This window comes from Suricata suricatta, chromosome 2 (assembly GCF_006229205.1).
Source record: "Suricata suricatta isolate VVHF042 chromosome 2, meerkat_22Aug2017_6uvM2_HiC, whole genome shotgun sequence".
Taxonomy (NCBI): Eukaryota; Metazoa; Chordata; class Mammalia; order Carnivora; family Herpestidae; genus Suricata; species Suricata suricatta.
Window position 1 is genome coordinate 148,706,358 of NC_043701.1, and position 12,052 is coordinate 148,718,409.

Genomic DNA, 12,052 nt, shown 5'->3' on the forward strand with positions numbered 1-12,052 from the left:
CTGCTACAAAGAATAAAGTTAATACTAGTGTTTGAGTTAGCTAAAGATGTTTACGGACTATGATGAACTTTTCTTAATTTAAGTGTGGAATTAAAAACAAATTTAAATAAATTGCATTTATCATTTCTGCTTAGGTATTATTTGTTGGAAGTCCTCAGAAGACTTGATTTGATAAATGTGAATATTCAGTAGCATTTTTCTGTGAGAATGGATATAAACATAATATAAAAACATTACACAGAGATTATTGTTTTTTTTTGAAGTAGTCACATCAGAAAGTATATGTTCACTGCAATGTTTCCATTACTTAAACTATTGTTAGATTATTAATTTGGAACTTGTTTTCAGAGCTAACTTATAAATTTTAATAATTTAAGTCCTATTCTTTTATTCTTTTTTCTTTTCTTGTGTCTTTTCTTTCTCTCCTCTCTTAACTGCCCCACCCTTCCTTCAATTATGAGAAATGGCATCACTCCTTCCCCCTGACAAGCACATCCATTAAAGATGGGAGGGAGCCCTTCCATCACAGATAGCAGGCATACAGTGGCTAGAGCTGAGAACTTACAATGACAGCCTTTTGATCCGCCTGTGACCCTGAGGTTTCTGGTGCTGCCCTGGTCGACCATTCTTCCTAAGGCCTAGTGGTCCAATTCTTTCTTTAGCTGTCTTTCCTTATGTATCTTTGTTTTGTTTTAGTTAGCCAAAGTTGGCTTTGGCAGCCTGCAGCTATAGAATCATAACTGAGACAACTGATTCACTTGTCAGATTTGACTTCATTTGATAGATGAGAGGACTTAGGGCCAGAGAAGAAAAGTGAATTGCCTAAGGGCAGGGCTGGATCTGGAACTCAGGACTAATCACTCCAATTAAGACATATTCCTCTTATACCAGATTGCCCCCTATATTCAACACCCCCTTCCCCTCCATCTCCACCCCAGGTGCACCAACCACTGAACACAGATATGTTCCCATACATGGACTCTGTGATATGATTCAGCCTTTTAGACGTCAGGGAAAGAAAAGCACAGGGAAAAGGATTGGAGGAATAAGTACTAGATGAGATGGCGAGTTTATGAAATGCAGTGCTCCTTAGGACTTCTTGCTCACCAGGCAAAGGTGACAAAGGCGTTGCTCTGGGAACCCCCCTCTCCTGTTTCCCCAGACTGTTCTGGTCTTGCTACAGGAATGCAACTGGCTTTACATTTATATTGTACTTGTAAATATAATGCATGCACATGCTCAAAAGTCCGAACTCTGGAAAGCAAACTGCTCTTCCAGCTCTAAGGCTCTGGCCTCAGTCTCTACAACCTCATTCAATTCTCCATAGGGTCTATCTAGTCTTGACTTTGAAGCTTCCTCTCAGTGGCCTGTGCTGCACAAGTTCCTTGAGAAGAGTTTTTCTGAGCAGTGGGTGGATGGAAGCATGGTGACTGAGGGGAGAATGCCAGGTAAGGAAAGGGGAAAACAAACATAGGCAGATCTTTCAAGGAGAGCAAAGGAAGAGGGGGGCAGAGAAAACAGCCAGGGTTTGGTTAGCGAACACTTCAGATGATTTCTTTGTTTCTTCTACCAGGATAAGAAAGGTACTTACTTATCCCTCTGTGCCTTAGAAGTTATTTCATATCTAAGTTACTGAAGAAATGGAATGACAATCAGGCAATCTGGCTGAAATGTGCTTAATCTTAAAAATTATGTTGGTATTCCCAAAGACCCTTTACTGAATCCCAACTGACTGCAAAGAGTGGCCTCAAGTTTTCAACGTTTTGAGTATGGTAGTTTCAAAGGAAAATATAAGGTGGATATGGATCAACTACAGTCTGGTTTCCATTAGGTCTCTCTTGCTGCCATGCAGTGACCGTTCTAGGAGGTACAAGGATCCCAGTGGCCTAGGGGCACATGGGTGGCTCAGTCGGTTAAGCATCTGACTTTGGCTCAGGTCATGATCTGAATCCCAGTGTCCTAGAACCGTGAAGACTTTTGTGACGGAGTACCATCTGTTTCCCTTGCCCAGATGGTGTCTTCATTGGGTGGAGATATTTCTGAGTCTAGGGATTTAATTTGTTGGTTTTCTTCTGTAGCTCCTCAAGAGCACTTACTAAACATGTTTCTGGATCCTGCACAAAGTGAGGTAAGAAGACCCCTGAAAATGACATGTGACCCATCTCCAGCTCAAACAGAATCCATGAGGGCATCACAAAAAATAAGCCCATGAGTAAATAATTTGATTGCTTCTATATCATGGCTATTATAAATAATATTCAGCCTTGCCCATTTTTTCCCAGAACACTCTCCATGGAAAATAGGCTTTAACCTGCATTAATAAGCTATATAGCTTTCAACATCAAAGAAATCAAGGGAAGATTCCATGAATGAAATGAGGAAAGATGATTGATAAGTATAATCCTGTCCTTTGGCTGGCTGGTCTCCTGTTGGCTTGCGTGGAGGCCCAACCAATAGGGGGCAGCAATAGCATTTTGTTGTATGCTCACTTCCAGTATGGATGCTGTATCTACTGCCAAGAATGAGACCACAGTCCACAACAAACTTGATTAGACCTTTGGTCCCACTGAAAGACTTTCCTACAAGAGACTTCACCATGTTCTCCCTACTTGTGAGCAGTTAGAGTACAGTCCTTTGCCTCTCCCCAGATCATCATTCATTTTTATCTAGTCTTCAAGAAAAACCATAAAGAAGACTTGTAAAATTGTCCTTGAAGTAGCAGAGTTGAAAAACCAAAGTCTAAAGAACCAAGGTAAAACAGAACCTGGGTTTGGATCCTTTTGGTTTCCAAAGGGCAAATAAATCCAAACTTACAGCTGACTATGCAACTAAGGTAGACCCAGCCAGAGAACCAGAAGAGCAGGAGGCTGTGTGTAGACTCAACACTCATTCCTGTTATACTCTATTCTGGCAAGTCTCCTCTCTCTTTGATGTCAAGGAGGTTGAGACTGTTACTTTTATTTTATAGCCATAAAGGTGCATTCATCTCATATGATCTAGGATAGGGTAACAAGATGTTTAAAAGACATCCAAAAGGCCATGAACCTTTTAGTCCTGTTGGACATTGAGTAAGTTACTTGAACTCGCAGAGTCTGTTCCTTTATCCAGACAATGGGAATAATATCTGTTGTGAACTCAACTGTGTCCTCCCCAAATTCATAGGTTGAAGCCCTAACCCCCAATGCAAATGTATTAGTAAATAGAGCTTTCAAGGAGGGACTTAAATGAAGTCATGAGGGTGAGGCCATAATCCAACAGGACTAGTGTCCTCATAAGAAGAGACCCAGGTAGCTCTCTTCTCTCTCTCACCCCCACCCTGCCTGCATAGAGGGGAGGCCATGAGAGAACACAGAAGACGTCTGCCTAGAAGCAAGGAAAACAGAACACAACCCTGCAAGGACCTTGATCATGCACTTCTGGCCTCCAAAATAGGAAGACAATGTCTGTTGTTTAAGACACCCAGCCTGTGATATATTGTCATGGCAGCCCAAGCAGACTAATACAATATCTAATGTATGCAAAGCTTCTAGCACAGGATGATGCAAATATTAATTTCATTCTTCAATATCTTCCATGCTCAAAAACAGATATTCAATTTTCTGTTACACCTGTTCACCCAGATACGACCATAAACATCTCAAGATCAGTATTTCTTAAATTCATCATCTTCTCCCCAAATCTCCTAGTCACTTGGGCTGGACAGCACCGTGATATTTCCTCTCTTGCTCTCACCTAAAATCTGATGTGTCTCAGGCTTGTCCATACTGTCATCACAGTATCTCCTTCTCAACCTTTCCCACTCCAGATCCCCTCTTTAATTTCTTCCTGCCTGGACTACTCTAAGAGTCCTTTTGACTCTCAGTGACAGCAAATGGTCTCCTTGACCCATGTTGCTACCTTTCAAATAATCTAGATAACATTCTCTCCAAATTACAAACTTAAAAGCTCTTCCAAAAACTTTCAGACTTTCAAATTTTGGAGGATATGGTATTGCTTAGTCACAAAACCAATATTAACTGCGTGTGTGCGTGCATGTGTGTGTGTGTGTGTGTGTGTGTGTGTGTGTGTGTTTTAAAGTCTGCAAAGTCCTTAAAATGCCCCAGATTCAGCTTTAAGGTGAAAAACACAGAGTGTTGGGTCATTTAAAAGTTGGAAATGGTGGTGTCCTAAAATGATAGTCTATGTATACGTATTTTGTAACTCAAAAAGCAGAAAAGAGGAACTTGGGGTCATTAAAAGATAATCATCCAATTTAGGGGAAGGTGAAGTAAATGGCCTTTCAGGTCCCTTAAGACCATGAGAATCTTTTTTTCCTTCAAGGTTGACACCATTATATGTATATATTCATTCATTCATTCATTCAACAAATAGAAGTGTGTACCTTGTGCCAGGCTAAAGAATCAGTTACACAATGAGCAAGGATCTCCAAGAGAATAGAAAGACTGAAGAAGAAGGATAAGGATAGCAGACAGGGGAAGAAAAGTTCTGTGAGGGACCCCAGCTAGGTAGGTTTTGTAGTTGACTGGTAGGCTAGGACCTTTCCAGAACTAACTTCTTACCTCTTTCTCTAATTTTTTTTCTGTACTTCCCTCTTACCATTCTTCACTAAAACTTTGACCTGACTACTGTGAGCCAGGAGCTCGCAGTCTAGTAGAAGAGAGGAAGAATGAGAGAGAGATTGAAACACAGATCATTACAATTCAGTTTAAAGGAAGAGCACCTAAGGGAGGTCCAAGACTGGCATCCGGGGGTCTACCTCTCAGAGTAGGTATTGGTCAGAGAAGGATAAGCAAAATTACAAAGTAGTCTGGAGTTGCTGTTACTCAATGTGGGGCAGGGAATGGAAGGACTTAAGATTTGAGGCCTGAGGCAGGAAGTGAAGCCCTGTAGATCCAATTAGTTAATTGGGTTTCTTCTGGGGTAGTTTTTCTTCCAGCAACATGGTTGTTTTTTTCATGGGTTCATCACCTTCTAACATACACTCTAAAAACCTATGCCCATCTCATCTCAAGCTGTTTCACTCTTAAGGTAATATTTAAGGTTCTTCTGGTGGCCCTAGCCTCATCTCCCACATCTCTTGGATAAAACTGGACTGTCAATAAAGCAGCTACTTGCTGTTCTCTGAGCATTCTTCTGTGCTTTGCAGCTTCTACACCATCACGCAGCTCACCTGCTCCCCTCCATGCTCTCCCCCTACCCCCCAAGATACAGAGGCATTACATCCTTAAAATTCTAGTCTAAGTGTGGCAAACTAATAAGAAGGGTTGTGACTTTTAAAATCTGGGTTTCTCTTGGAAGGTCAAGAGCTGGTATGTCTGGGCCTGAACCTCTATATGGTAACAAGTGGCTGAACTGGAGTCCGGTTATCTTTTGGAGGGGCAGGGCACCCCTGTTTAGAGGACACATCTCTTTGGTTTCACTCATTAGCTGCCTGGCCTCTATAGCCTTTTGGGTTCCATCCCCTCACCTAATATAAATGTCATTCCTTTCATGATTCCTTCCTTCCTTCCTGTACTAGATGTAAATTCTTCCAATCTGAATGGCAATCGAACTGTATATTCATCACCTGTTTTCATACTAGTTTAAAAATATATAACTTACCTTTTCTCCCAGTCTTTTAGACATGGCCAGGGCTCAACAAATTTTTATTCCCTCAACAAAATGAAAGCATTCTCCTTCCCCATTATGGAGTATAAATATTGTGTTTGTGGCTATGTAGTTCTGTTTTGAAGAGGTACCCCCATTACTTGTCAAAAAATTCATAGATTCTAAAATTTCTCTTAGAAACTTAGATGGTCCTTGCTCTTTATAGGCATCTCTTTCTCTCCAAGGACCTTGACTCAATCAAAGTAAAAGAGAACTCACCTTTAAATTTATGGGAGTAAAAAAAAAAAAAAATTATAGGAGTAATATTTTTGCCACTGACAATTTCAGATTGATATAATAGCTTCTCTGCCTCTGGCAATCTAAGAGCTTATCAGTAAATTCTAAACAATGACCTAGGCTTCATGCTAAGCTCTGGATTTGTTTATTGTCCTTCCACAACTCATTTAGTCAAGGGCAATTATTCAAATTGCCCAGTTGGTAGGTAACTAAGATGTAAACCTTAAGTAGGTACACCCCAGGGCCATCTTCATCATTAAATCCTGCCCACCCTTATCAAGTAATAGTATTACGTATCTGACTTAGACACCATTTTATGTGAGCACATCACTACCCTCCAGTGACGGGTTATAGCAGTGGTTCTCAGAGTGTGCCCTAGACTGGGGCGCCTGGGAGGCTCAGTCAGTTGAGCATCTGACTTTGGCTCAGGTCATGAGCTAATGGTTTGTGGATTTGAGCCCCGCATCTGTGCTGACAGCGTGGAGCCTGCTTCAGATTCTGGTTCCCCTCTCTGCACCTCCCCTGCCACTCTCTCAAAAATAACACAAACATTTAAAAAAAAGTGTCCTAGCCCAGTATGTCAGCCTCACCTGGGAGTCTGTTAGAAATGGAAATTATCTTGCTACAACCCAGACCTCCTGGATAAGGCCTCCAAGTGACTCTGATGCACCTCGAAACTGAGAACCACTGGGCCAGAGGAATGGCCCTTGTGCTTGCACAGCACCCTGTGCTTGCGTTCCCTGCTTTAGTTTCTCAGTTCCTCTAGTGATGACTCATTTAACCGAAGTTCCTTGACACTAAGGCTGTCTTGATCAGTTTTATTTCTACCACACTTATGAAATGACTGAACAAAGGAATGTGGAAGGCAAAGACATTAAACAACCCCCCTTACTCATTAGTGTAGGGTGAACAAAATATCAACAATACTTAAAAAAAAAACCACCTTTATGCGTTTTCCCCCCTCTTCTCCGGGAAAACATCCAGAGACTATCTAAGAGCCTGCCAGAAGGAGAAAAGGATTGGATTTAGTAAACCTGAGTGATGGTAGAGATTCAGCAAAATATTGAGGGGCAGCATATTTTCATATGAGACGGTGTTCAAAGAGGCACTGACTGTCAGAATCACACTCTCCTGTAACTCAATCTCTAGTAGAACATATCCTTTAATTAATTTAAAGCAGCTGCGATACTTCTCTTGTAAGACTCTCACAAAAGGAGACGAAGGCTGCCGCCCCTAAGTTAGGTACTACAGAAGGCTTCCATGTTTTTGACCTATTTGCTTCCAGTTTTAGGCCTCTGAGAAGAAAGGTACCCCATAAAATGGGAATACAGAAAAGTCTGAGAAGCATTTGCTTTACTTTTATACAGAATATGAAAGTCTATTCAGGGTAAAAGTATAAACCATGAAATCTAATGATGTTCAGGGGTCTTTCTGTTGCAGGTTGCTGTCAAAATTAGCAAATTCATTAAAGAAAGTGGGGTGCGTCCCAGACAGAAGTTATTCCAGACACAAAACCGCTCTAAGTAACACTGACAGCAGATCCTCAAAACGGCCCCAGAGCCATGAGCCTACTACAAAGCGATCTGGCTGTGATTAATGGGATACTTGCTAAGTGGTCAATGGTCAAGTCTTTTGTAAAAGACAGTCACCTCATACTCACCAGCACTGTGGATATTCTGTTGGGTGAAACTCTTGTCAATAAGGCATCTTCCGTGACTTGCGCTGAAATGAAAGGCCAGGAGGGAGGCAAAGTTCAAGCTTGAGGAAATAAAAAACAGGCAAAACAGGGATTCTTCCAAAAGCTGTGATTTTTTGTATGTTGCTTAAATCACTGAAACAATTTCCCAGGAACAAAACAAACAGAAGGTAGTAGTAGGCAAAATATTACATTTTCTTTATTTTTATGGATAACTGTCATTAATACAGCCGGTACTGGTATGATTATAAAAGATACAAAAAAATCAGAAGAATGTTAACTTTCAATAGAAATTAAAACCTGAGCTGAAGGCTGATCAGAATGTCTGACACTTGGCACTGTTCTGATGGAAGTTAAGAAACAGGTTTGCTTGACTTCATAATTCATACTGACTGAGGGAAAGTTAACTTACATTTCAGAATCTACACATTGAGCTACATACACAATGACACTTGAATCAAATGACTTTCACTGTCGACAAGCATTTGTTTAAGAAAACCAGTGTTACCTAACACTCTCAAAGGCGGAGAGCGGGGAAGCGTGTAAACTGTAGATTTCTAATTAACAAGTTGACATGTGCTGGTGTGATATGGTTTAATTATTTATTCATGTAGATCTAACAGGCTGGCTCAATTTGTCAGGTAAGCGAATGCCGAAAGACAAAGGCGTGTGGGGATAGGTCGATATAAATCCACCCCAGCTTCTCAAAAACAAGTGGCACAGTGTGACACCATCTTAAAGAACTGTGCTAGTGGGAATAGGAGACTTGTGGTCTAATTCAGTTCTCACTTTGGCTTCTAGAGTTATTTATTATTGAGAATTTAGTGAAAGACAGGGAAACTGGATTCCTTTTATTTAGAAGTGTCCATAAGTAGGAGGGAAAAAAAAAGCTAAGTGAACATGAATACAATGTAATATGCTGAGTCTCGAGTCATACTTACAAACCAAATGGTTAATATACTACGAAAATTTACAAACATAAAATCTCATCAGTTGCGGAACTTCCACATTAATGGAATCAATTTCTTCCCCCTTTTAATTACTCCTTCCACAGAAAGTCCTAAAACTGAGTCATCAGAATACCTGCACTTTTACACGTGTCATTCAAACATAATTATTTTTGTCAAAATGATGCAGGAAGCAATTATCACATGAGGTCAAGGATCTTATATTCTCTTACGACATAGTTTCAGTTTTTTGTCTTCCAAGTTACATAAAAAGAAATGAGACCAGCTGGACTTGCAGTTTTTCTCAGCCCAAGGTCATGAAACTCCCAATGTCTCCATGCTAGGAAAGGATACAGTATTTAAATGCTCTATTACAAAATATCTCCAGTTCTAAAGGGGACAGCTCTTATTTTTTTTGAAAGAAGGCTGAAGCCCTGTAACTTAGCGGAGCCCAGCCACTGACTTCCTACCTGTACCAGCTTTCCAAGATGATACTAAGTGAGTTTTTGCCCTAATATTTTTGCCCCGGGTTTTACGAGGTTTCTCTTCTTTGTGCACCTTCATGTGCTGCCTAAGGTGAGAGCTCTGGCTGAAGCACTTGCCACACTCGCTGCACTGGTAGGGCTTCTCCCCTGTGTGGGTTCTCTGATGTTGAATAAGGTGGGAACTCTGGCTGAAACATCGGCCACACTCATCACACTGATACGGTTTTTCCCCAGTATGAATTCTCTGGTGTTGAATGAGATTTGAGCTCTGTTTGAACCTTTCTCCACACTCATCACATTTGTAGGGCTTTTCCCCAGTATGGATCCGCCGATGCTGAATGAGGTTAGAGCTCTGAAAGAAACTTTTCCCGCAATCGGCACATTTGTGGGATTTCTTTCCAGTGTGAATCTTCTGGTGCTGAAAAAGAGTGGAGCTCTGACTGAAACTCTTTTCACATTCAGCGCATTTATAGGGCTTCTCATCCAACCTTCTTCTCAATCTACTCAAGCTTGAGTCAAATCGAACAGTCATTCCCCATTTTTGCCGCTGCCGGCTGGCTTTGCGTGGGTTCTCATATGCTTTTCCTTGACTTGAGCTCCGAGAAATGCCTCCCTTGGGTTTTCCTAACCGCATGGTGATGAGCCAGATGTACTCTTAAGAGTCTGCTCTCTTCTGAAGTTTCACCTCCTAAAGTTCCTCAGCTCAGAATTTTCTGTGTAGAAGAAAAAAATAAAAGCCATCTTAGATCATTTGTTAATTATTCAACTTTAATACCTTTTCAACCCACTGAAATTGAATCCGTGCTTAAAATAAAAATGCATCTAATACAGGACGCTCATTTGGTTAAGTGTTCGACTTTGGCTCAGGTCATGATCTCAAAGTTTGTGAGTTCGAGCCCGACTCTGTGCTGACAGCTCAGAGCCTGGAGGCTGCTTCACATTCGTGTCTCCCTCTCTGCCCCTTGCCCCCTCACACTCTGCCTCTCTTCTCTGAGTAAATAAACATTAAAAAAATTAAAAAATGTATCTAACACATATGAAAACAAAGAATTCTGGGGGAAATACTTGCAAAATAATTCTAATAATTCCCAGGGTTTCAACTTAATAAATATCTCCAAATCTTGACTAAATTTAGGTAGGAGTTTTTGTCTGTTGAGACAAGACAAAATTAAAAGTGATAAGGTAAAATATATGTTTTTATTAGGCATTATCAAAACGAGTATATAATTCTGAAGGATTAAAAGGCTGAGACAACATAATATCTTCATGGGAATAGAAGAGCCCAGGAAGACAATCAAACTTGGAGTAATAGACTATCACTGCATTTTAGTTATTTACTCCCACAGTAAAATTCTACTTTCTTACTGGTGACTACATAAGGCATCCAAATTAGAATGAAATGACAAATCATACTACCTTATTGAATACTTCTGTTTATCCTTACTTGGTTAGCCATTCTACTTTCACAGCGTGAATACAACTTGGCTTTAACTTTGTAGCATAAATTGCTTTGAAAGTAGGAGCTACCTCCTAGGGAGTGGCAAGTTTCTGTGAATCAATTCAGCAACACTGGATGAGAAAAACGTAAATGAAGAGATGCTTTATTATTTTTTCTAGATTCGAACCATCCAAGAAAGAGGACAATTCTTTGAAAATTTGAAACAAGGGAATTTTTTTGGAGAGAGGAAAAAAATTCACAAGAACTTTTAGTGGACAGTGGAATTAAAAATGAGTAGAAAAAAAGTGGGGTGAGCAGGACACACGAAAAGCAAGAGGGGCAAGTTTATGGGCAAAAATGGATAGAATTTTTTAAATACTCAAATGCTATGAAAATTCAAATGAATTAATTTCATTTATTTAGCTATAAGGTTATTTAAAATAATGGCCATAAACAAGTAAGTCCCAAACTCCAAATAGGGGACAATGTGGGATAGGCTGGGCTACAAAAGTAATAAAATTATTGGAACTATTTTCCACATCTTCTGTCAGAAAGTAGACTTTAAAATGAGAATAATTACTCTGGGTCTCTGCATAAAAACTAATAAAGCAAATAACTGAAAATACAAATTACATCATTGTTCTTGCTTTTCCTTCATCTTATATTGTATAATTGAGACTCTAGGCCCGGAAGTGCTGAGGACTTTATTTGGATATTTAATAATTAGCTCTGTTGTAATTATGGTAAGTATCAGAAAGAGCAAACGGCACACAATACCCATTACTGAGCGGGCACCACTCATTCCTTTAGTGAATATTTACAGAGTATCTATTACAGAATATTTATCTATTTACAGAATATCTGTTACAAAGAAACATTTGTTAGGTACACAGTGTTAAGAAAAAACTGCTATAATGGGAATTGTACATTGAAAGAAATCATTTTTCATGCTATAGAAGTTAGATCTTGTAGGAAACTCTGACTATGCAATCCACCCAGAACACTACAGACAAGGAAATCATGCTAAGAGGTAGCCTGTAATGCCAGAGAAGGTGCTATGGTATTTAATGCTCACGGTAGCTTCATGCGATGGTCTCTATTTTCTAGCCTAGAAAAGGTAGAAAAGGTAGTCATACTTCGGCCAGGCTCCCAACCCCTAGCAGTCAGGCCCCGGAGCTCATGCTCTTAGTGGCAGAACTGAGTGCAGCCAAAACTTGCAACGCCAAGTCCAGCGCTCTGGCGGTGCTCAGCCTAATTCCTCGGCAGGTGGGTATATTAAGGTAAACCTGAGTGATGGGAGCCGTAGTGGCGGAACACGCGTGCCGGAATGGACCTGCTTTCTCTGGCATAAAACTGGGAAGACAATAAGGCTGCTACATCATCAGGGTGTTGGAGGTGTAAATGAGTCAGTCTCTGCAGGTCGCCCCTAACAGCCCTATGCTACCTAAGCGTTTAAAGTATTTAGTCCTGAAAAGTGCCGGACGATGGCCGGCGTGGGGACTGCAGCCAGGGGGACTCCCGCGCAGGCCTCCGCCCTCCCGAGGCCTCCGCCGGCCGCTCCTCGAAGGCCCGGCCCGCCCAGCTCCCTCCGTCCCCGCCCCCC

At 40.9% G+C, this 12,052-nt stretch overlaps 1 protein-coding gene across 3 annotated transcripts; it reads right to left on the reverse strand.

Moving 5' to 3' along the window:
• Nucleotides 1-7,753: 7,753 nt before the first annotated feature.
• On the reverse strand, nucleotides 7,754-11,945 carry ZNF22 (zinc finger protein 22). Of its 3 annotated transcripts, XM_029932150.1 has the most exons (3): nucleotides 11,525-11,945; nucleotides 10,428-10,580; nucleotides 7,754-9,724 (listed from the first exon to the last, which is right to left on the reverse strand). In XM_029932150.1, the coding sequence occupies exon 3, from the start codon at nucleotides 9,643-9,645 to the stop codon at nucleotides 8,968-8,970; it is 678 nt and encodes a 225-aa protein (XP_029788010.1). In that variant the 5' UTR covers nucleotides 9,646-9,724; nucleotides 10,428-10,580; nucleotides 11,525-11,945; the 3' UTR covers nucleotides 7,754-8,967. The 3 variants fall into 3 exon arrangements, with proteins under 3 accessions (XP_029788010.1, XP_029788011.1, XP_029788009.1); XM_029932151.1 differs by lacking the exon at nucleotides 10,428-10,580; XM_029932149.1 differs by lacking the exon at nucleotides 11,525-11,945 and having other exon boundaries at nucleotides 10,428-11,478.
• Nucleotides 11,946-12,052: the final 107 nt, after the last annotated feature.

Excerpts from the sequence above, each read along its gene's own strand:
- ZNF22 (XM_029932151.1), bottom strand. The coding sequence starts at position 9,645 with ATGCGGTTAGGAAAACCCAAGGGAGGCATTTCTCGGAGCTCAAGTCAA.